At 44.7% G+C, this 24876-nt stretch overlaps 1 protein-coding gene across 4 annotated transcripts in view; it reads left to right on the forward strand.

Moving 5' to 3' along the window:
- Positions 1-24876, forward strand: part of PDE8B (phosphodiesterase 8B) — a 265319-nt gene that overhangs the window by 163590 nt on the left and 76853 nt on the right. For all 4 annotated transcript variants that reach the window (XM_059175296.1, XM_059175295.1, XM_059175294.1 and 1 more), the window contains exons 7-10: positions 5722-5800; positions 9121-9261; positions 10345-10433; positions 12529-12589. In XM_059175296.1, the coding sequence (XP_059031279.1) occupies positions 5722-5800; positions 9121-9261; positions 10345-10433; positions 12529-12589 (370 nt within the window). The remainder of the gene's footprint in view (positions 1-5721; positions 5801-9120; positions 9262-10344; positions 10434-12528; positions 12590-24876) is intronic.

Here is a 24876-nt window from a genome sequence, read left to right on the forward strand (position 1 = left end):
AGAGGTCATGATAGTTTCAGGCTCAGTGAAAAATAAGATTACACCTCAGTGTAATGATGAGACTTCCCTTGATTACTTAATTTGCGTTCAAAGAAGATGAAACCATTTATAAACTTAATTTCTTTCTGATATCCTTGGAAGTAAAATGGATTGACAGAAACCTACAAACGCAGGTTTTTCTTGTGGTTTTTACCCTGATTAGAGAAGTAACTTCTTGGTGGACAGAGAACTTTAAGAAATAGTGTTGGGAGGGATGCCTGGGTTTTTCAGGCAGTTAGTCAAGTGTCTGCCTTCTGCTGAGATCATGATCTCAGGGTGCTGGGATCAAGCCCTGCTTTGGGCTACCTGCTTGGTGGGGAGTCTGCTTCTCTTTTGCCATCTGCCCCCACTCCCTTGCTCGTGCTCTCTCTTTCTCACTCTCTCAAATAAAATCTTAAAAAACAAAAACAAAAAACCAGTATGGAGATAAGCAATCACCTTTTTTTAAGCAATATTCCTCACTATAAATGGTTAAAAAATCAAACTAGTGGAAATTTGGGTATTTAACCATCTATAGTGAGGAATGTTGCTAAGGATTTTTAAATATAAAAGTTAAGCTTAAAGCCCTTGGTTTCTTTGTATCCTTGTCCTCAGCTTCAGGGGGCTTCATAAAATTGAGAAAACTCATTGCCTTTTCTTCAAACAATTTCTGATGCTTATTGTACATTGTTTTTATTCCTTTGGGGGTCTATTATTTTTCACTGAGGATAGAAAGACTGCTTTTAGAGGTTTTCAAAATAGAATAAGAGGGATTTCATTTTGTTTTAATTCTTTAGCTGTGTATTTCTACAACAGAAATGAACAGCTGTCCCCCTACCGCTCTGGTAGTTAATTCCCTCATTGGATTTTTTTTTTTTTTTAAGATTTTATTTATTTATTTGACAGGCAGAGATCACAAGTAGGCAGAGAGGCAGGCAGAGAGAGGAGGGAAGCTCAACAGGGAGCCCGATGCGGGGCTTGATCCCAGGACCCTGGGATCATGACCTGAGCCGAAGGCAGAGGCTTTAACCCACTGAACCACCCAGCACCCCCCTCCATTGGATTTTAAGTAACTGCGTTTTGAGTTCTTCGAGCAACATTCCATGTGGTGGCTTGGGTAGGAAGTCTGAAGGTGCCTTGTTCACAGCAGGGTAAAGGCAGCCAGCACAAGGGTTAAAGGGCTTCATGTCACTGTGCTCATGAGATTTGCTTTGAGCCAGGGCACTGAACGCTTTGGAAGGTCTCCTCAGATTCAGAACTTGTCTAGGTCCTAAGTACATAGCGCTAAGTAGATTCTCTAACTTCTCAGTCCTCCCGGACTGGAGCTGGAGGGGTTGGTCCCGTTGTGGGGGTCGTAACGAAAAGGTTCATGTTAGTACTAGAAATAAATGTGAAGTTGGTTGGTGGACTTGACCCCAGCGGGCCGTGATGCTAGGAGACTGGATTTGCCCCATGTGCGGATCCCTTTCCACAGCAGCTTAAGTTTGGCTAGTCAGGGGCCTCTCTCCCCAGTCCTGAGCCGCCAGCATGACAGCAGCCCCTGTGGTGGGGAAAGGAGAGCCAGAGTCCTTCACAGAAGGCCAGAGAAGGACCAAATGGTCAGTTACTTCCCTTACGCTTCGCATGGTTCTGCCTCAAGCATCTCTAACTTCCTTCCCTCTTTTGGAGAAGGGTATGTGTGCCTGTTTCACTTTTCCTGCATACCCTATATCTGGGCCCTGCAGTCACGGTGTGATGACCCATTCTGTGACCTCCCCAGCTCCTTCTAGGACCTCGAAAGAACCCACCTGCACCTCAGAGTCAGGGAGTCCGCTCTGTCACTTACTGCCATTGGGGAAAATGGGGCTCTTTATTACACAATGCCAGAATAATTATAGTCTAATTATATAATAGTTTTCTTTGCAATTCCTCCCCCAGCTGCAGCTAAATATGTGACATTACTAGCATTCTGCAAGGGCAGGCTGTACTGCACGGAAGATGTCAAATGTTGAAGGTAGAAACTTTTGTCCGGGTCTTGGTTTGTGGTAATGAAGTTTCACCAAGACAAAAGAAGGATCATGTGATCAAACAGATACTTAATTTTGAAATTCTGCGATAAAGAATAACTTCTGAAGAGAAGAAATAAATCCTGTGTCTGCATGCTTGAGGAATTCCTGTATTAAACAGGACAAGTCATGGGGACTGGGGAAAGATGGGGTAAATGATGACCACTTACTTCTATCAATGTTTCTATGTCTTTATGATGAAAAGAGCTGCTATCTAAAGTGCAGATAAGATTTAGCTCCTTAGCGGGAATTTAAACTGATCGGTTCATACTGACATGGTACGAGCTATTATATTTTATTGGTCTGATATTTGTTAGCCAGGACTTGGACTCAAATCGTCAGGTTTAGTTTACTCCCGATCTTAGGACCGTAGCAGCCCTCCATTTCAGCAAGAACCTGAGTGTCTGAGGGACAGAACTTTATAGTCCACGGAATGCTATACTTCTCAGTATCCATAGATGTTTCTAGAGGGCCATATCCTGGCATAGACCCTGGTGACCGGCCCTTTGCTCCAGGAATAGAGTCCAGCTGTGAAGCCTTCAAGTCACTGGTCCCTGTGGCTTCGCTGCCAGGGTTGCTGCTGACCAGGAACAAGTCTGTGAGCCGCTGGCCATTGCTGCTTCGCTCTTCCTGCCCCTCCTGGACCCTGCTGACCTGTGGATTGCGGTTCAGGTTTAAGTTTCCCTGAAGCCAGCACGGCAGGCCTACCTTGTTGCAGGCAGGCTTGGCTGGTATATGTGTGTGGTTAGCAGATGCTAGAGTATCCTTGGCAGGGGGATGGAGGTGGTACAGGAGATAACACAACCCGACCATCCCCGCCCCAGTGGACAGGGGAAAACACTGAGAGCCAGGGAGACTCTGGACATGATCACTGCTACCCAGGATGTCAGTGGCAGTGTTGGGGGGCTGGGGGGTGGTCCAGGCACCCTCCTATTCGGTCTGAGAACCCCCGCACCCCATCATACCGTGATGTTCTTTGTAGATGTCACACCAGGGCCCCTCTGATACTTGCTGTGTGCATCAGGACCTTCAGGGGCCCTTACGAAGGTGAGGGATCCTGGTTCCATGGCCTGCCCTCCATGGGTTTCCACGTCGAGTTTACCCTCCCCTTGAGTTGTTTCCAGTTTTCCAACTTCTTAACCTGAAAGATAGAAAACTCAATCTGAGGCACAGTTACATGGTTCCCGAGAACAGAAAATGAGTACCGCTAAGGATCTTCTGCATGAAGACTATCAATAATTAATAAAGCAATTAAATTTTCAAACTCTAGGAATATGATTTAAATAGATTACCTCACTTTGCTGCAGGTTTATTTAAATAGAACCATCAACCAAATTGGTTTTAAAGCCTGGGTCTGAACAGTGCCATCCAGCCTGTCCCTGGGAGAAAACAGCCTACTGGCTCCACTCACGTTCTCCCTCGACCATTGGTACGAATTTGCCTTGTTCCACTGGGTGTTACACCAAGCGTTTTATGCTTTGTGGATCATCACACAAAGAATATTTCATAGATAAATTTCGGCAGTGGGAGCCGAGGTCTTCCATACAAGCAGCTCTCGAGTTATAAAAACAGCAGCAGGCTGAGGTACTTGTTTAAAGGTTTAGGTAAGACGGACAGGCACTTTCAGAAAATGGGCAGGAGAGGAATTTGTCACTTGATAAAGTAAGTTACAGCTCAGTTATCCAGCTCTCAAATGGAAGGGTTAATCCACACATGGTGTGCTCTTCCACACGGGACTCCTGGAGGATGGGATACCCTCTCTTGTGCTGCCGGGCAGGGTTCGGGACCCACCTGCCTGGAAAATACTACTGACGACACTAGCTCTTGCTTGTCTCTTCGTGAAAGGCAGTGTAGTCGGGGCTTTGGTAATAATTTGAAAATCTTCTTTTATTCTTTTTTTTCCTCTGTTTAAATGATCTCATTTACAAATGCAACAAGGGCATTAAGACAGTCCACGGTCCAAATTAGACTGGTGCCATTGAAATAAAGAAATGTACTGCATCTGTCAAGAATCTCTGAGGAGTTGGGCGTATCTTCTCTGCTCACCCCATCGTGGTTACTTACCTAGCGGCTCACACCGGTCTCTTCATCTCTGCAGCCATGGGACCCGTACTCTTCAATGGAATAAAATCTTTTACTCACCATCCAGATTACCTTGCTAATATTGAATATGGTTTTCGGTTAGATATTTCAGGGATACTCATGAGAGAGGATAGGTTATGATTCATTTTTCTTCTCAGCACTAGCCTTTGAAAGGGTTAGAGAGTTAAGGACATACTGTCGTGGGAACTTATAAATATAATACTAAGGATTATATGCTGAATTCTTTTTTTTTTTTTAAAGATTTTATTTATTAAGTTGAGAGAGGGATGGGGAGAGGCAGAGTGAGAGGGACAAGCAGACTCCCCAGTGAGCAGGGATCCTGAGGTGGGGCTCAATCTCGGGACCTGGAGACCACAACATGAGCCAAAGGCAGACACTTTACCATCTGAGCCACCCAGGCGCCCCTGCTGAATTCTTACATTATTCAAAGCACTTTGAGAAATGCCTCACATAAACTGTTTTGATTTTTTTTACTGCAACCTATAAAATGGGTGTTATTCTCATTTTATAGATGAGAAAGCTAGGGGCCAGCAAGGATACAAAATTCCCATAACTGGCAAAATACAGAATCAGACTTGACTGTTTTTTCTGCCCTGTCCCTTGTCAATAGTTTAAAACGATGGCTAAGGTAGCTGCCTCTATGAGTGGAAAAAATTACTAACCTCTTAAGAGTCTGTTTTATAAGGAGCAAAATCAATGAAGTAAATCTGCCTTTTTTTTTTTTTTTTTTTTTTTGTAATGAGTAAGAAAGCCCTCCCTGGGATTCTTTAAATAGCCAGTACAAATAGCAAAGCTGTAGTAACTAGCTACATACTTTCTGTGTTAGGTAGTAAATAACTTGCTGTATTTGGAGTTGCACTAGGTTAGAAGGTACTTAAAATTCTAACCAAGAAACTGAGAAGCTGAAATGATTTCGAATATTCTCCTTGGACAAGAAAGGTCACCAAGGCAAGTGCCTACCTGGAAGGCTGTATGAGTAGAGTAACCAGGCCAGGGGAATTCTGCCAGATCTGCCTTCCATCATGCCAGGGGCTGTGGCTGAAGGCAAAGTACCATATAAAGGCTTGTTTATTAGAGACGATGAAAGTAAGGAGGAAAAAAATGTCCCTGCAGTCTGTTGCAGAAGGGCAGACAGAATACCTGAGATTCAGTTTGGGCTTAATTGAGTTCTCCTCATTGCTGGAGTCTTGACTTCTCCCTGGCCACACTAGCAATGACACAGAAGAGCACTGACATAGACTCAGGAGACTTAGAAGAGGGTCTCCTGCAGCTGAGTTTTCTCGTGTCAGTGTTAAGGTTTCATTTGGCACATAGGTAGCTCATTCCATAATCCGTGAAGAGTTGGCTGGATTATAGTCCTTGGTGTCCTAGTCACAGAAATGGATGCTATTGTTTATTCAAATTAACTAGTTGAGTTTGAAAGGCTAAGGCGTTTATTTTCCATCCAAAAGGGCCTGGTTTTAATGAATTATGGACAACTGTTTACTTTGATAAATTAACACATAAATGCAAATGGTTTTATGGCTGCACTAACGTCAGTCTTCTGCAATTTCAGGGCCTGTAATTCAGTGTTTACAGCCTTAGACCACTGTCATGAAGCCATAGAAATTACAAGTGATGACCATGTGATTCAGGTACGGAGACACTTTTTACCTGGAGATGTGAAAACAGAAACTCTCAAGTTTGAGCCATCCTTTTTCCAGGGACCTTGCCATAAGTCTTACATTTTTATATATTATCTTTGGAGAAAAGAACATCAAAGTATATGAAGAAAACTGATGGGCTTAGTTTCAGAACTAGATATCCAACGAGAATAAACAACGAGTTAGATTAGAACCTGTGATTTCTTTGACCAAGACCGGTGAAATTCTTTGACCGTTTGTAAAGACAGCATTTACATGACAGAAGTAAGTCAGAATTACAGAGTAAATGATGAATGCCTGTGGGGATGAAATATTTCAACAGTCCTCATTTATTTGCCTACAGTTGGTTTCATAATTATAGAGCTATCTTGTATGGTCAAGTTACCTTCTGAAGGAAATGTGTATAGTACACAAAGCTTTTTTGAAGTAAAGTCCTCTTGTTCTGTTTGTTGGGAGGTAAGACCTTTACACTTCAACAGTATTCTGAAATGTAGACTTGACCATCAGTAGTACCAGCCTGCCTGCGGTTGGCTCACACAATGGCACTGAGTTTACGCTTGGTACACTTGGGGTCATCAGTAGAAACCAGACACGGTGCCCCACGACAGAGCCCCCACTGCACACAGACAAACCCTGTTCTCAGGCCCAACCATCAGCAGGCTACCCTGCCTAGGCCCCCTCATAAACAGGTCCATACCATTACCTCCTTTCCCTTCACTGACTGTGAAAGAGTGCTCCATAATACAGATGGGGAAACTGAGGCCAGCAAGGTCAAGGAATTTACTCAAGAAAAGCCCCAGTAGTAAATATTGGAACCAAAATATGTAGCCATGTCTTTCTGACTGCAGAGCCTTCCTTCCTGGTTCCTGGTCTGTCTATAGACGTTTTCTGGCTATTTGGTGAAGTGAGTCTAGAAGCTTCCTCGTGTTGCTTCTTGTCACTGCCTGCCTGCACACACACAGGTCTGCACCCTGCACCACAGAGGAATCCAGACATGTTTGCTACTGACCGAGTACACATTTCCCATTCCCCTCGCTTACATCCAGACCAGAACGCTCAATTCCAGTCCATTCTTCTATAGTGAGCATTCTAAGTGGTTCTGAACCTTTGGTCTCTGGGGTGAGGGGTGGGGATGCTGTGGTGCTGTGCTGCCGTCATCCCCTCCCCCCACTTTACCATGAACAGGAAGGAAGGGACTACCCCTTTAAAAGCTGCTGGTGATCTGCATTTAAAACTCAAAAGCAAGGAGAAAGAAGTTGAATAGAGGATGTTATGTTTAAGGGGGAAGTAAAATGACAGCTGTGTTACGGATTTCAAGAGGAGTCCTCGGATTTCAAGAGGAGTCCTCGTGGCCAGGATATCTCACATATGTTCTTGCTTCATACCGGGGCCCTTCTTGAGGCATGGCCGCCAAAGAGTGTGTACCTCTGTGTGACTATGTTTCAGACACTGGGGGGTAGTACCTTCAGGAACAATATTTACCTACTCATCCCTTCATCTCAACTATTCATGACATTTACACGAAGCTTGCCATAGGCCAGGCACAGTACTCAGCACTTTAGACATTCTTATTTAGTTCTTAAAACCATTTTATGAACCAGGCACTACTGTTGCAGCCATTTTACGGAGGAGGAAACTGAAAGCCAGAGAAGACAAGTAACTTGCCCATAGTCATGGAGCGGGTAAATGGCAGAGCTGGGATTTGAACTTGAGCCTGTTGGCTCCAGAGTCCACGTCCTAGAGTACTGGCTGCGTTCCAAGGTTACAGTAACCCTAGCACGAGCAAAAGGCCATGACTTCTATCCATATCTTCAACTTAAGAGTGAAGGTAGACAGAATAAACACACAGGAAAATGTATGAGAATTCAGCCAACAAGGAAAACGGTACTTACGTCACGTATTTACTAAACAGTCCTGAGTCTCCAGGGATAAATCCAAAGTAGCCTTGCCCTCGAAGAATTTTGTGTCTAATCGGGGAGAGAGATAATAAACAAAAATTGGGACTGAGCGTGAGAAGTCACTGGCAGCCTACAAAGGAGAGACTAGGAGCCTGTAGGAGTGGTACCAGCTCGGACTAGGCAGGGGTCAAGGATGGCTTGCTAGAGGAGGGAGGGACAGAGCAGACTTGGCAGGGCATGGAGGTGGGCAAGGGTATTGTAAGTAGAGAGAGCATGTGGGCTGAGGCCCAGAGGTGAGAGGCCATGCGGCCCAGCCCCAGAAAGGTGGTGCCCACCACAGGTAGGTGATGGGAAGTCAGTGAAGACAATGTCACCACCCCTTCTCTTCTGTCACTCCTACAAGGCCACCTGCTAAGGCTCCAGAGCAACCTTGAACCTCTCCAGATTCTGGATTTCATGGTGTCAGTAGAAGCTTTGTTCTCAAGGGACTAGCTCCCCAAGAGACCCCACATCACCTGGGTTCTTACTGCGGTCCTTGTAATGGAGCGCAGGAGTGACTGATAATGGTTTGCAAGAATGTGTCTGAACCAGCAGATGGATGTGCTTGTTGCCCAAAGAAATCCATGACTTAGAAGCCATATGGTCCTATTTTCCCCCATGTTCTTTGTCTCGTTCCCCTCATTCAGCTTCTCATCCAGGAATTATTCTTTCAGAAGAAATGGGAGGCTGAGCTGGGAGTCAGGCAAGGAAGTAGCTCTGAATTCTAGGGCCCCGGGCAGAACTGTGGAAAGAAACCTGTTAGTAAGCTGGCCTCAAAATATGCTAAGGGCGTCTCTTCTCATGCCCATGTGTGCCCAGTGCTGAAAGGGCTGCTTTCTGCCCTAACTACTTAATTACATGTATTGTTCACAAGAGCTGGAAGGTGGCCCCAAGCCGTCGCATCAGTTAGTAGATAGTGGCAATCAGAAAGGAGGCACAGGAGATTAAATCTCGGTCTTGCAGAGAGGCAGCTAACATAAACCCACCACCTGTTGAACTAAGTAATTTTTATTCTAGCTCCTTTTTGTTTTTGTTTTTGTTTTTTATTTCATGGGCAGTTGAAGACGAGTAAGGCCCCCGAGAGGCTGCTGTCCTCAATGAGGGCTTCTGGCTCTTGTCTGCTAAGAGATGTCTTCCAGTGTCCCAGAAGGAACCAAGAGGCCGGTGTGCTCAGTGAGCACATTACCGCTCAGGAGTGAGGCAGCCACTCTGGGCACTGTAGTGGCAAGGGGAGGACCAGTTGACACCTACCTCAGAGAGTGCTTATCCTGGAACTTCTATTTGATTGTCCAATGTGTTCCTCTGTGTGCCGGCGAGTGCTCCTGGGGGCACGCAGTGTACCCGCACTCACCTCTAACCACCTCCTGTTCACAGTACGTCAACCCAGCCTTTGAAAGAATGATGGGCTACCACAAAGGCGAGCTGCTGGGCAAGGAGCTCGCCGAGCTGCCCAAAAGTGATAAAAACCGGGCCGACCTTCTCGATACCATCAACACGTGCATCAAGAAAGGCAAGGTCAGTGAAAGAGCTCTGCAAACTCCTCCCCAAAGCTTTTTTTTTCCCCCCAATGAGCTCTATGTCATGTCATGCCATGTCATTAAGATGAGCTCTTCTCCTAAGATGATAATTCACTGAAAGATCTCTTATGTTTGCAAAACAAGTCAATTGTTGGATTAATTTTGGATCCCAAACAAATGTGGTCCTTAACGGTTCTGTAGAATCTGATGAGTTTGCATCAGGAGAGTTTATCCTTGGGGTGAAGATAGCCAACCCATCATTGCTATAGGTTCATTCCTGTCTCTGAGCCAGGCTCCTGCAGACAGCTGTCGTGTCAGTGTATCCGGGGCAGTGAGTGCCATAGGCACCTTTCCTCAAGCTCCCCCCTCCAGAGGAGGAGTGTGTCTCCTGCCACCGGAGCTCCCTGGGCATTGTCTTTAAGAATTCAGAATGTTTGCTCATACGATTTCTCTCATCCTGCTTCCTCCAATGTAAGTAGTTAAATAAGCACTGTATTCGTTTAACGAGGGACCACTTTTTAGGAAAAAAATAAGTTTGGGTTTATATGACATCGATTTTTTTTAACCGTAGGGGCAGTGAGCCTGACTACTGGCAGAGAAGTCTTGGGTAGGATGCCCCGTAGGAGAGTAGGAAGAGGACAGGTTTCGAGGAGAATTAAGAGACGAGAATTTACAACCATGTTCTCCACTTCCTAATGTGGGCAAATTAGTCACACCCTCTGAGCCTCGGCTTACCTATCTCTAAGGTTGATAATACCAATCTCAGAGGTTGCTATCAATATTTTAAGGAAGACCCTGTAAGAATCCCTTGACCTGGGGCTGCTACACCCAGAGGTCAGAGAGTGGCAACTCAGCCCACTCTTCAACTGTCCTTGGACCCTGAAAGGTCAGCCTGGAGGCGGACACGTTTGTCTTTGGGGTTTTTGTGCATCGTGACCATGAGTCTTAGGTAGTAAGCATTACAGTGGGTATAATGATGGAGTGTTTAGTGGAATGGTACTGCTTAACTTGATGAGACCCTCTATAGAAGCAGCCATAAGCTTTGACGGAAGGATTTTAAAAGCTATCTTTGTCTATGTAGGAGTGGCAGGGGGTTTACTATGCAAGACGGAAATCTGGGGACAGCATCCAACAGCACGTGAAGATCACTCCAGTGATTGGCCAAGGAGGGTGAGAGCGAACTTGTTGATTTCTTTTAGTTGAAGGGCTCATGTACGCATTGGGTTTACGTATTGAAATGCCACTGTAAGCGTTAGGCCCCCAAACATGGTAGATTGCGGCTGTGCATAGGATATACTGTGGACAATTCCATGTGGCTGGCAACAGCCCTCAGACGTGGCTTTCTCTCCCCATCTCTCCTGCCGATGGGCTTTACAAGACATCTCCCCAGCTGCCCACCTTCACCTGCTCATCTGTGGTTCCACCATCCCCACTACCCTCTAAAGGAGCTGTGTTTAGACTTCCCCTGTCATAGCAACAACAAAACAACAGGGCTCGCTGGCCTCGGCCCTGCCCCTGAGTCAGCCTTCTCTCCTTGAGGCAGTGGCTCTGTAGTGCTTCTTTCCGGGCTGGCTCTGGGCTTGTTGCACACGGCAGAGAGCCCTGGAGGTCATGTTTATGAGGAGAAAGATGTGTTTGACCAGAAGCTGAGGTGATCTGATTTCATTTCATCTCAGATTATCAGAGAAGACTATTCAAGAAGGTAAATACGTAATTTCTCTTCCTTCTCCCAGTTAAACTTTGTGAGAGGGTTTACAAAGCCAAACAGGATCCCCAAAGAGTATATCACTGAGGAGCCTTTATAAACTGACTAGAAGGTCAACAGTAGCTTCATAGCACAGTTTAGGAGGGACACCTGTTGTGATGTTTTGAAAGAAGAGGTATGAGTCGTCTGCCTAGTAACCGGGAGTGGAAGGTCCTGCCTGTGACTCTTAGCACTACCTGAGTTCCTTCCAAATCGTCGGGTGGTTAGAAATCAAAACATTCTGTATAGTGAGCAAAGTGCTTGGAAGTCTTTTCCTCTCCAATTTTACTTGTTGGGTAAATTTTGAAATTGTTACCCCTCAGTTCAGAGACCACTGTCTGTGTTTCCTGCCATTTAGCTTCCCTCTGAGTGTTGGGGCCCTGGCAGGCTGACAAGGGTTATGAGCACGGAATGAGTCCTCCTGGGTCCCCTTGGCATGGCCCTTTCCACCAGCAGAGGCCATGATGGCTGTCATGTTGGTATTATCACCACCCTTAGACCATCTTCTCAGAACACTTGAGCTAAGATGGACTCTGTGTGTGTGACCAGCATTCTTAGGTAACCAAGGCAGAGGAGACACTATTGCTTGGTAATTTCTGTCAGAATGAATTTTTCTGATCTTTCTGATTTTACAGGTAAGAGAGAAGCTCTTTTGTCTAGAGGTAGTGTTATTTTTTCCTCCCACTGGTAGGTAGTGTACGGTCAGAAGAAATTCTTATTAAATGTATGTAAATTTCACCCATTCCGGTTCAGTGAAGCTCATTATAGAATAACCGGCATTTTCTACGCTCTCTTCAGGTTCTTCTAGAGGAAGTTGAATCAAAGGAAGAGAGACAGAGGGGAGACTCTTTCTATTCCTATAAAGTCTCCCATAAACTTGTGGAATTACTGGTTCTACTGTCAGTAGAAAAATCTACCTTGAACTGACTTTTGTGCCGGCCTGAGGCAGCTGTAGTCTCTTTCTGGTCTCCCTTGTGGTCATGGGCAAGACTATAGGCTGTTTTGGCCTTCTGTCCATAACCTTGAATTAAGACGAGTTTTCTCTGCCTGAAAAATGCCCTCACGGTGATGACCACGCTGTGAAAGAATATGGAATATTAACGTAAAAACAGCAGCTATGTAATTTGGTCATTGTCCAAATGAGTCTTTTGCTTTTTATATCAGCTGTAAAATTATTAGTGTCAGTGGAATTAAAACCAATTTTGCCTGGAGTAGGCTTTTATCCTATCACGGAAGATACCTAGGAGACAAGCTTCGGGAGTCTTTAGCAAGATGAAATACCCATTAGGAAAGTGCTTCTGAGCCAACTGTGACTAATAGGGAAGCCCAGTTTCCAAAGGCATGTGTGGGCTCTGTAGGAAGAGTGGGTTTTCCATAGACTATGTTTTGTTAAAAATTTAAATCTTCCCTGGAATGGACCCTGGGGTTTCGCTTTAAGAAACTCTGTTGATGTTTTCATTTGCTGATTTGTTGAATCATCTCCTATCTGAATCACTAATAACTGATCATTTATGTTATTAGGAAAATTAGGCATTTTGTCTCCCTCAAGAAACTGTGTTGTACCACTGACAATAATAAGCAGGTATGGTATTCCGTTTCCTTCCTTTGCTTTGTCAGCTTGACCATGCATTACTTTCCCATCACTGTTCTCTGCTTGTCTTTCTGTTTAGGAGGCTTATGGCAAAATTAGGCTCCTTTAACAAATAGTTAAGGAAAAAATCTCCTGCAAGCTTCTGCTGCTTTATTAAGAATGCACATCAGTTATGATTTAGTTTGTGACCCCACCACTAAAGACTAATATACTTAATAAGAGCATAAAATTCTTCTTCCAAATAAAAACTGTTCTATTTTTTCTATCTTAACTTCTTTTTTTTTTTCTATCTTAACTTCTTAAACAAATGACAAACATATATGTATTTGAGCATTTCCCTCCTACAAATTCCTATCAAAAACAGTCGGTCCAAATTAGTAAAAATTAGTACTATGAACACTATTTCATTTTACTATTACATCATGTAGAATAATACATTAGAATCTTGTTTTCAGGAGTAACGGAATTTTAATAAATTGCTATGAAAGTGAAGAGCTTTAAAAGAGTTTTATCGTAGAGAGCAATTTTGATATTGGTATATCTTTTAATTATACTTTTAATACTGGCTTATGCATATTTTCATTCATGCTTTAAAATTTATTGGTTAAAAAGTACTGAAGAAGTGTAATTACCAGTAATCTATGTTTGAAAACATGAAATATGGCCTTGGGGGTATATGGAGATTTTAAAAGAAGGAATAATCTCTCGAAAGGATATGGAGGTCTTTGGGGGGCATAATACATTTTAGGGGAGCATGTTGGGGAGTTGGATAGCGTAGGATCTGACAGTAGAGGCTGGCCAGGCAAGGAGAGGAACTGCTGGGTGATAGAGCCAGTGGATGCCTGGGCTCACACCCCCTCACCCCCTTCACCCCCCACCCCCCCCCCACTCCATCCCCGAGTAGGCATCTTCTGGAGGGGAGGAGGGTCTGGGCGCTGCGAGCCTGTGACTTTCAGCTGCTGACTCGGCCCATGGAAAGTACCCATGCCTCACACTTTTAATAAAAAAATAATGATTCAATACTTGTGTCAAATTGAAGTGATCACTGCAAAATGATCCCTAAAGTCAGTCAAATTAACATGAATCACCAGACATAATTACAAAATTTTTTCTAGGGACAAGATCTTCTTTTGAGACCTATTCTCTTAGCAGCTTTCAAATTTATATTGCAGCGTTAATGATAGTCATGGTACTATACATTATACCCCCATGACTTACTTATTTTATAAGTGGAAGTTTGTACTTTTGACCCTCTTCATGCATTTCACCTCCCTCCTGCCCCTACCCTGCCTCTAGCAGCCAATCTGTTCTTTGTATCTTTTTATATTTGGTTTTTCATTTTGGGTTTTGCTTCTACGTATAAGTGATACCATATAGTATCTGTGTTTTTCTTCATCTATCTTATTTTACTTAGCATAATGACCTTAAGTTCCATCCATGTTGTCAGAAATAGCAAGATTTCCTTCCTTCTGATGGCTGAATAATGCTCCTTTGTATACCTTTTCCACATTTTTCTGTCCATTCATCCATCAGTGGACACTTAGGTGGTTTCTGGGTCTTGGCTGTTGTAAACTGTGGTGCCATGAACCTAGGAATGCATATATCTTCTCAAGTTAGTGTTTTCCTTTCTTTTGGATAAATGTCCAGGAATAAATTGCTAGAACATATTATAGCTCCATTTTAAATCTGAGGAACCTCCACAGTGTTGTGCCCATAGACATTCCCACCAACAGTGCCTGAGGGTCCCTTTTGTCCACATCTTAGCCATACTTGTCATTTCATATCTTTTTGACACTGACTGTTGTAACAGAGGTAAGTGGATAACCTCCTGGTGTTACCAATTTGCGTTGTCCTGATGACTAGTGGTGTTGAGCATTTTTGCATGTACCTGTTTGCCATCTTTAAGTCTTCTTTGAAAAAATGTCTATTCGGATCTTCTGCCAACTTTTAGGTCAGATTTTTTGTTTTGTTTGTTATTGGGTTGTATGAGTTCTTTATATATTTTGTATATTAACCCCCTTACCTAATATGATTTGCAAGTATTTTCTCCCTTTTGGTAAATTGCCTTTTAATTTTGTTGATAGTCTCCTTTGCTGTGCAGAAGCTTTTTAGTTTGACGGTAGTCTCAACCATTTATTTTTGTTGCATTTGCTTTTGGTGTCATACCTGAAAATTCATAGCCAAGACAGATGTCAAGGAGCTTAGTCCCTGTGTTGTCTTCTAGGCATTTATTGTTTCAGATATTATATATGTTCAAGTATTTCATCCATTTTGAATTGATTTTTCTCTGTGGTCTAAGATCATGGCCCAGTTTCATTCTTTTGCATATGGCTGTTAAGTTTTCCCAGTACCATTTATTGAACAGACTATCCCTTCCCCATTGTATACTGTAGGCTTGTCATAAATTGACCATATAGATGTGGGTTTATTTCTGGGCCCTCTATTCTGTTCCATTGATCTATGTGTCTCTTTTTATGCCAGCACCATACGGTTGGGTTTCCTGTAGCTTTGTGATGTAGTTTGAAATCAGGGAGCATGATACCTCCAGCTTTGTTGTTCTTTCTCAAGATTGATCTGACTATTCACAGTACTCTAGAACAGCGAAGGGAATGATTTAGTCCAACATAAAATGCCTCTTTCAACACGGAGAATTTCATCGAGAATCAGGAAGCTTTCACTTAGTATCATCGTCACATAGAAAGGCAAGTCCTCGGGGACCTCTGGGAAAGGAAGGGACTTGACTTCCATAAAAAAATAAATTCTCCCGGCAGCAGAGTTGACACATTGCAGGAGGAAGGATGAGGTCTACGTGAGAGGTGACATGGCTGGAGGGAGAGGTGTAGGACATCCTGGTGGATCTTCAGAGACAAACTACTGAACCCACACAATGCGAGTCAGCCTGTCACGGGAGGTGAAGCTGCCGTGCAGGGCACAGCTCATTCACGCTCACGCTCATTCATGCAGACGCCAGAAATAAGCCAAGTACAGTTCACGTCCGAAATACAGCCTTCTGCTACCAACCTAGGCTCATTCCTCCTCCTTCCTCTCTTTATCGGTCAGTCAGACCCCCCAGTCTCCTTGTCACCAGTCTCTCTTCAACCACATATCCCCCAGTTCTACCCATCCTTTGCGGTCCATCCCAAGGAATGTCAAGTGCCCATCCCCTACTCAAGCCCCCAAGTTCTTCTTTGCTGAGTATCCCCCTCACTGTTACCATGGCCATTTGTGTGCCTAACTGCTCTCTCGTCTCCAGAGCGGTAACCAGCCTGTGCTTGTCTCTGTGAGCCTGTCCTGCCTGGGGCATAGTAGGTCCTGCAGCTGTGGGTTAGCTCAAATGGAATGGAAGGTCAAGGTTCTGGCTTCCTGCCACCTTCCAACCCCTCCTGTTTCTCAGAGAAAGGAGGCCGTCCCTTAGTACAGGACCTAGGGTTGCAGCATCACAGGGCCGTGTCTTTTCTGATGCCCTAAATAGAAACGACTTTACTGCCATGAATTAGCTGCTGTTCTGAGAAGAGTAGAAACGCAGAGCTATGATACTCGGAGCCATTGACGTCACCTAATGGTGCTGCACAGGCCTGGAGAGACACTTAGATTTTCCAATAACAAAGAATTTTTATGTCTCTGGCTAGCCGCAGTGTTTTTCCTCATCATCTAAGGAGGCTGAAGTGAATGGTGATGGCTCTGTGATGGGAAGGGCTCCCCAGAGGGTGGGAGCAGCCTGTGTGAAGGCGGGCCTGGCGGCACTGCTTTCTGGGGTTTAGCCTTGACGTCAAGATCCGCCCGTGGGTTTGCATTTTAACAAGGAATGAAATTGTAAGCCAGGGTGCTGTCTTCTGGTAGTGCTTGTCATCAGCAAAAATCCTTTTTCCTGTGTGAGCCCTGTAGCTTTTTGCCAAGGGCCTAGAAGAGCTCAGGGAGGTTTGTTGGCTGTAAACACTGTCTTCCATCCCCACACACTTGCTCCCCAAATATGGCAGGGATGGTCTCTGCCCAGAAGCCGTGGAGGTCACGGACAGATCAATAGGAGACATTTTTAGAGCATGGCGCAGCAGAGGTGAGAGCTGAGAGCAGGAGAAGGAACACAGGACAAAAGGAGACTGACTAGAACTTTTTTTAGGTGTCCTCTAGTACAGGGGGCAGCAAACTACACCCTCCAGACTGAGTGTGGTTGGGTTTGTATGTAAAGCTTTATTGGAATACAGCCACACTCTTTGTTATGTTCTGGTCGCTTTCATATTACAACAGTAGACAAGTTACTGCAGACGCTGTGTGGCCCACAGAGCCTAAGATGTTTACTCTCTGGCCCTTCACACAAAAAGTTTGCCAGCCCCTTTTCCAGAGGATGATTTTCTTTTTGGACTACCCACCCAGCTAGGCCGAGACAGTCTGGGATCCCAGAAGTGGCCCCCGTCCACGAACACACACACGTCTTGGACTCTTGGCCTTCATGCCACCCCTGCACCCCGGGGCAGAGCCTGTCTCAATCCCTTCAAACCAGGAAGACACAAGGACCTGTTCCCTTAAAGTTTTTGCCTTTTTGTGTGGTCTAAATCCAAATGCATGACTCAAAGTGCAATTCCAGGGACCTGCTATCATGGTCCAGGAGTCAGGCTGGTATAGGGAAAGGAGACTTCTTGATCCTGACTTCACACTAGCCTCTCCTGAGCTGGCCTGGTCAAAGCAGAGGGGTCTCCCCACTAGGGTCCCTACAGTACCTACTATTAGTGCCTCCCCCATTCTTGCATTTTCCTCCAAGCCTCGGCCATGGGAATTATGGAGAGCGCAGCACTCCCAAAAGCCAGCATGCCCATGGCAGGCATGGAGCTCTGGGAGAGAAGACGGGAGACCAGTGGGCAAGAGGGTGGGTGCAGCTGGCTGTGTGGGTCCTTGGAGTTGGGTCACCTGGGCCCTCTCTTGTGAATGGACGACTCCCAGGCCACGGAGAAGCCCCAGAGTGGTGCAGAGGTGGCCTGTACTATAAGAGGAGGTTGTTCATTTTTGTGAAGTCAGGGAGCACAGACACCCCATGAGCAGCTCCAGAAAATATTCCCGGTTGCACTGCGGTAGAGCAAGGGAAGGCCCGTCACCAGCAGAGCTCAGCAGAGGCCTGCTGCTTTCTGGCAAATCAAGGTTCCAAGGCAAAGGCTGAGTGAGAACAGAGTGAGAGCAGCCTGACCTGCATTTTGCACAGCACTTTCCAGACCCGGGATGGGGGGGTGGGGAGACCTACTTGATTTTGAAATTCCACTGACAAGCTCTACATCCTCATTTTGGGGAAGAAAAGGTGTTTCAGCAATGAGAAACCAGGAAGGACCTGATGTCTGAATGAAGAATAGCTGTTGAACTTGAATAAGTTTGGCTTTAGCAGAAAACTTGTTTCTTTCATTGCAGACTGATGGGAGCATTGTCAGAGCCTAACATCAGTCTGGGGCATGGATGTTTGGGGTGGCTATTGCTTTATCTTTTTTTAAAAGATTGATTTATGAGAGAGAGAGTGTGGTGGTGAGGGAGAGAGAAAGCAGACCCCGACCCCAATGTGGACTTGGCGCGGGGCTCAACCACACGATCCAGAGATCATGACCTGAGCTGAAATCAAGAGTTAGATGCTTAACTGATTGAGCCACTCAGATGCCCCTGGAGGGGGGGTGTCACTGCTTTAAAAGCACATTCACTTTTCTCATCTGTTTGAGAATAGTAGGATCAGAAATGGGAGCTGAGGGGTGCCTGGGTGGCTCAGTGGGTTAAAGCCTCTGCCTTCAGCTCAGGTCATGATCCCAGGGTCCTGGGATCGAGCTCCGCATTGGGCTCTCTGCTCAGCAGGGGAGCCTGCTTCCTCCTCCCTCTCTCTCTGCCTGCCTCTGCCTACTTGTGATCTCTGTCTGTCAAATAAATAAATAAAATCTTTAAAAAAAGAAAAGAAAAGAAATGGGAGTTGAATTGTCCAAGTTGGCTGTGATGGAAACTTGCTTTGAGATCAGTTTTGGGGGAGTTCATTCATACTTTTATAGTCTTCTATTTAATCTTAAAATTGTAAAGATTAGGAACAAGTAGAACTTTACTACAGTAATAATGTACATGACTAAGCCTGTCAGAAGTGCCTAAAACAAGATACAAAGGGTGTGGGAGTGGCAGGGAGTAGGAAGGGAGAAAGAATAGGTTTTCGGGTTTGTGAGGCTTCGTGTGCAGGAGAGACTGGGCCCCGAGGAAGGCAAACACAGTGGGAAATTTAAAGGAATCAGATTAGGCTCAACTTTGGAAAGAATGATTCGAACGGACAAGGCCTCTTTGTAGTTTTGTGGGTAGTGAGTTCATCCCTGAGGGAGGTATTCAAGTAAATTAAGCACTTGGGAGGAAAAGCTGTCTGGGGAGGTAACTCACCGGCCAGAGGTTAGACTAGATCAGTGGTTCTCCAAGCGTGGTTCCCTGGGCCAGCAGCAGCCCTGGAAATTTGTCAGAACTGCAAAGGGAGACCTCCAGAACCCAGCACCCCAAGGGTAGGGCCTGGGCAATTTGTTTTAGCAAGCCTTCCACATGATGCTGACTCGTTCTGAAGTTGAAGAGCTACTGGACAAGATAGTGGCATCCAGGATCTGATACTGTGGACTCGGATCACTGGTTCATGGGTAGGGTCTGTTCTGGTTAAATCTAGTCAGAAAAGATTTTTTTCCTTTCTGGCCATCCAGCCCTCCCCTCCTGAGTATGGGGACCCTGACCCTCACTGCTCAGGAGAGGACCCCCCAGCCCTGCTCCAGCCATGCCCAGCCTGTGCCCTAGACCTCCATGAAATGTGGCTCGTTAGAGACGTGCTCCAGGTAGAGACCGCATGCTCCATCTTAGTATGAACAAGAATGTAAATTATTGCATTAAAAGTATCAGTCTTGTATTGATGACATGTGACAATATCTTTTAGGTACGTAGTGTACCTAAAACAGTATTAAAATTAATTTTGCCCGTTTTTACTTTTTAGTAACAACTACTAGAAAATGTACAGTTCCACACATGGTTTGCATTTGTGGCTTCTGCAGTATTTTTGTGGGACAGCTGGCCTAGTCGTTCCTTGTCCTGTCAGATCTTACCCTGAATCCCGCTTCCCTTTGACAGGGGCCAGGGGCCAATAAAGAGTGTGTATAGTTTGTGCCTGTGAGCCAGCAGCAGACAGCCTCCCACGAGATGAAACTGTGATCCATTCTCCAAGCCCCTAAGGATAGTGATCCCTATTAGGGGAGGATGATCTGATGGGCACGTAAGCAGACCTTTAGGGAGCATTTTTGTTTGGGGAGTTGTGGGGCACCTTTCCTTCATTTTCAAACTGTGGGAGAAAGTCAGCTTTCACCTGTAGAACTCTTTAGTGGAGAGTGGGAGCCCATGTGCCTTGCCTGCTGGCAGCTTTCTGCCCCCCACCCCACCCCAACCCAACCCTCCAGCCCCATTTCCATTTCCCAGCCCGAGACTGGTCTACTCTTGGGTCTGTCCTTGCCCTTCACTGCCCCTAGACCTCTACTCTCTCCATATTCGCCAACTTCTGTTCCCCCTAATCCTTGCCTTCCTGGTAGGTGGCTTGGCCAGTAGGCTTTTCATGATTTTTGGACTTGTCCTCTAAGGTGTGGCACAACAGGGTTCTTAATAGTAAGACTCTTACTAGCTCATGGTATTCTCTCTAAAACAGAAGAAGTAGCTGGTGCAGGCAACCAGGGGAGAGAGGCACGCAAAATCACGAGATACTTTCTGCTCATTGCTTCCCTACTGATAAAAATGTTTGAATTTGTCCTAAGTGCCCAATACTTGAGCTCCATCTCCGTTTTTTAATGGCATCAACTGTTGGCAGCTTCCTTGTCCTGCAGGCCTCAGCCTAGCTTCTCTACATGAAAACTTCCAGAACCTGCCAGCCATGTCTCCCCCATACCGGTCATGAGGTGAAGGTGATGCTTCTTTTCAGCATCCCCTGCTGGACTGTTCATCCTACCATTCTTTGGATCAGTTCTCACCTTGGGGAAGGGACGCCATTGTGTGTGCCCCATAGACATCCGGAAATTATTATTAAAGCTAATTTTTACTCCCTAACACAGTCACCTTTGGCAAGCCTAGGAAATTAAAGATGAAGCTTCTGTCTAGTCCCAAATCATTATTATATGTGGAGTGTTGATCTCCCTGGAGCTAATGTCTCACGTGCTGTTAACTATTTCCCATGTTTTTCCAAGGCACACATCCAAGTTTGACTTCTTAAAAGAAAGTTGGAGAAAAAGGGATCTGCAGTTGGAAACATGACCTCAGTTATCCCTGGCAGTGCCTGTTCACATTTAGAAATGTTTTTTTGTGTCCTCAGCGTGTTAGCTTGATGCTGAGTTTGTGCACGTGGACTTGACTCACAGTAGATGCTCCAAATATTTGTCGATGTACTTGCTAAAGCCACTAAGTAAACAAAATTTTTCCGTTTAGCTTTAGTACATATTTACATGAAGCTATTTAAAGGAAGGCCTCTGATGTTGCAAAACCATTTTTCCTGAGAACTATGCTGGAACCGCCAAACCCTGAGCAGACATAAACGGGGTACCTGCTGCGTGTCGGAGGTGTAGGGCCTCTGTAGGAGGTCCCAGCAGGGGACAAGGACACGGACACTGAGGATGCAGTGATGAGATTACATGCATGGGAAAGTGTTAGGGCAGAAGAGAGGAGAGATGCAACTTTGTGGCTGGCATTGTGGGGTGGCTGTCGTGGCTGATCACAACAGGCTTCAGGGAGAGCCGCTAGGGTCTGAAGCGGAGAGGGTGAACCTGGAATGTTCTGGGCACGCAGACCTGTCCTGAGCACAGTGAGGGAGCAGGTAGACATGGATGCCCTCACGCATCAGAGCGGCTTGGCCCTTGTGTGCATGGTGATGGGGATCCTTTGCACTCTCTGCAACTGTCCTCCTGTCCTCTCTGCCAACGTGGTAGGTCTTCAGCTCATGTTAGGGACAGACAGGAGGATGGGCGAAACAAAGGGAAGGGAAAGTCTGAAATGCCAGTCCGGTTTTCCACTGCGTGAAACTGTTGGGGCCTTCTCACACGGTAGCTCAGCCCCGCTCCAGGGGTGAGGCTTAAGAAAGAGAGGTTTGGTAATGGGCATAGACCCATTAAAGACCACTAAGTTTTAAAGAGGAGACACGGGGGCGCCTGGGTGGCTCAGTGGGTTAAGCCGCTGCCTTCGGCTCAGGTCATGATCTCAGGATCCTGGGATCGAGTCCCGCGTCTGGCTCTCTGCTCAGCAGGAAGCCTGCTTCCCTCTCTCTCTGCCTGCCTCTCCATCTACTTGTGATTTCTCTCTGTCAAATAAATAAATAAAATCTTTAAAAAAAAAATAAATTAAAAAAATAAATAAATAAAGAGGAGACACGATGTTGGCCTTGGAAGAGAAGGGATTTTTTTTCCCCTCCTAAATTTAACTGAACTTCTAAAGGCTGCATTTTTATTGATTTGTCATTCAGGCTAGGGGAAGAGTCTGCTTTCTGTGAAGACTTAGACTAATTGAGCCCAAGGGACTTTCATGTTACCTCTTAGACCTGATGGTTAAAAGTTTTTACTTAACCAGTTTTTTGTTTTCCGAAGCAACAGTTGGCAGCTGACTCCTCAGAAGGGATTGATTTACTCCACATTGAGAAGTTCTCAGTTGTGGGCATGCCTGGCCTAAGCTGGGCATTCATGGGTAGAGTGAGCATCAGTTGCCTGCAGGCCCTCTAGCCCGGCGTAAGTCACAAGGCCAGATGAGGCTGGGGGACCAGGTTTCTCCTCACATCTGCTGCTGCTGAAATCCTTGGGGGTGGCTAATGGGACCCCCCACATCCGGGCAGTCACCCCCACCCTAAACTGGGGAACCCCCTTCCGCATGCTTCCTTTCTTGTGCCCCGTCCCCCCCCACTCAACATCCTAGAAGCCACTTAGTCTGAAGAGTGTGTCTTCTTTTCATCCCACTGTAAGTGCTGGCTGTCTCGTTCCAGCTTCTGGTCTGCTCTCTGCCTCCGCTGCAAGATGGCACCAACTCATACAGGCTCAGAGCTGATGGTTTAATTTTCCGTGTGAGCAAGTTGTTAAACCACCCCTTATTAAACATTTGAATTACAGAAGCACAGTGTTGCGTTTTTCAAAACTAGTAAGTACTCAAAGTCCAGCCCTCTGCTGTGTGTTACCACACTGTACTGTGACAGGTGTTCTGGAGGTCACTGACCTTTGTTTCATCTGTGTGTCAGAAATGCCAATTGAAGCTGAGCAGCCGGGTTCGACGACATCGTGTCGGTAGCTTCAAATAGCCATAGCCGGGCCAGGGAATTCAGCAAACTCTACAAATCAGAACTTTTTTTTTATTTTTAGACAAAACCTGTTCAGTTTATTATTTACGTGCTCCTTTTAATACCATTGCAATGAAGACTGACAATGAACAGGTACCTCTCCCTCTCTGAGCGATGTTTGTGTATGTATATGTTAGCCATTTTTGTCTTGAAAGTCATTCTGTAAAAACATGTTCCCAGAATACATTCTGAACAGAGAAACTCACTGTAGGTAAATAAGATCAAGAAAGATAGGTTTGAGTGGACAAAGCCCAAGAGTTTTAAACTGTATTTGTGGCTTAATCTAGATCACAGTACATCTGTTTTGGCACATTTTTTTTTTTTTTTAATTGAAGAATTGACATATATGTCAGTGTATAGTTTTAAGTGTACAGCATAATGATTTGATATATGCATGCATTGCAAAATGATCTTCACAGTAAATTGATTTAATATCCCTTGTCACACGGTTATTTTTTCTTATGAGAACATTTAAAATCTACTCTTAGTAACTTTCAAATATTAAATACAGTGACGTTAATTTTAGTCACCATGCCATGCATTACCATCCCCAGGACTTATTTATCTTATACTTTGTATCTTTTGACCACCTTCACCCAGTTCACCCATACTCTGCTTATAGTAGCCACCAGTCTGTGCTCTGTATCTATGAGATGGGGGTTTGGTTTGGTTTGTAGATTGCACATACAGGTGAGATAAAATGGTGATAAGGGGTTTTTCTTGCTCTATCTAGCTTATTTCATGTGCCATCCATATTGCCACAAATGGCAAGATTTCCTCGTTTTATTCAGTTGTGTATGTGTGTGTGTGTATTTCCCATTTTTATCCATTCATTGGTTGATGGACACATAGGTTGTTTACATATATTGGCTATTGGAAATAATGCTACAGTGAATGGGGTACAGATATCTTGTCAGAGAGTGTTTTCATTTCCTTCTAATAAAAACCCAGAAGTGGAATTATCAGATCATATGGTAGTTCTGTTTTTAATTTTTTGAGTAATCTCCACACTGTTTTCCATAGTGGCTAAACCAATTTACATTTCCAACAGCATGAAAGTGTTGCATTTTCTCCACATTCTCTCAAACACTTGTAATTTTATGTCTTTTAAGTAATTACAATTCTAACAGGGATGAGTTCATATCTCACAGGGGCTTTGAATTCTGTTTCTCTGAGGAATGGTGATGTTGAGCATCTTTTCATGTACCTGTTGGCCATCTGTATGTCATCCTTAGATGTCTGTCCAGATCTTCTATCCATTTAAAAATCAGATTGTTTGCTATTGAGTGGTAGGCGTTTGCTATGCATTTTTAGATGTTAATGCCTTATCAGATATGTGACTTGGAAATATTCAGCAGATTGACTTTTCATTCTTAAACTTTGTTCATTCTCAAACTTCTTAGTTTTCTGTAATCCCCATTATTTGGGTTTCTTTTTGTTGTTGCCTTTGGTTTTGGTATCCCATCCAAAACACCATCACCTAGACAGATGTCAAGATCCCGATGTTCTGTTTTCTTCTAGAAGTTTTATGATTTGAGATCTTATATTTAAATCTTTAATCCATTTTCAGTTGAGTTTTGTGTACAGTCTAAGACAGTGATCCAGTTTCATTCTTTTGCATGTGGTTGCCCAGTATTTGCAGAGCATTCATTGAAGAGACTGTCCTTTCCTCATTGTATTCTTGATTCCTTTGTCATACATTAATTGACTATATATTTGTGGGTTTATTTCTGATCTGTCTATTCTGTTCCATTAAACTGGTGTTGATTTTAATGCCAACAACATACTGTTTGGAATACTACAGCTTTACATACTACAGCTTTGTAATACACTTTGAAATTGGGGATCATGATGACTCCAACTTTGTTCTTTCTCAAGATTGCTTTGACTCTTGGGGGTCTTTTGTACTTCCCTATAAATATTAGGATTGTTCTATTCTGTGAAATTACCATTGTAA

This window comes from Mustela lutreola, chromosome 5 (genome assembly GCF_030435805.1).
Source record: "Mustela lutreola isolate mMusLut2 chromosome 5, mMusLut2.pri, whole genome shotgun sequence".
NCBI lineage: Eukaryota > Metazoa > Chordata > Mammalia > Carnivora > Mustelidae > Mustela > Mustela lutreola.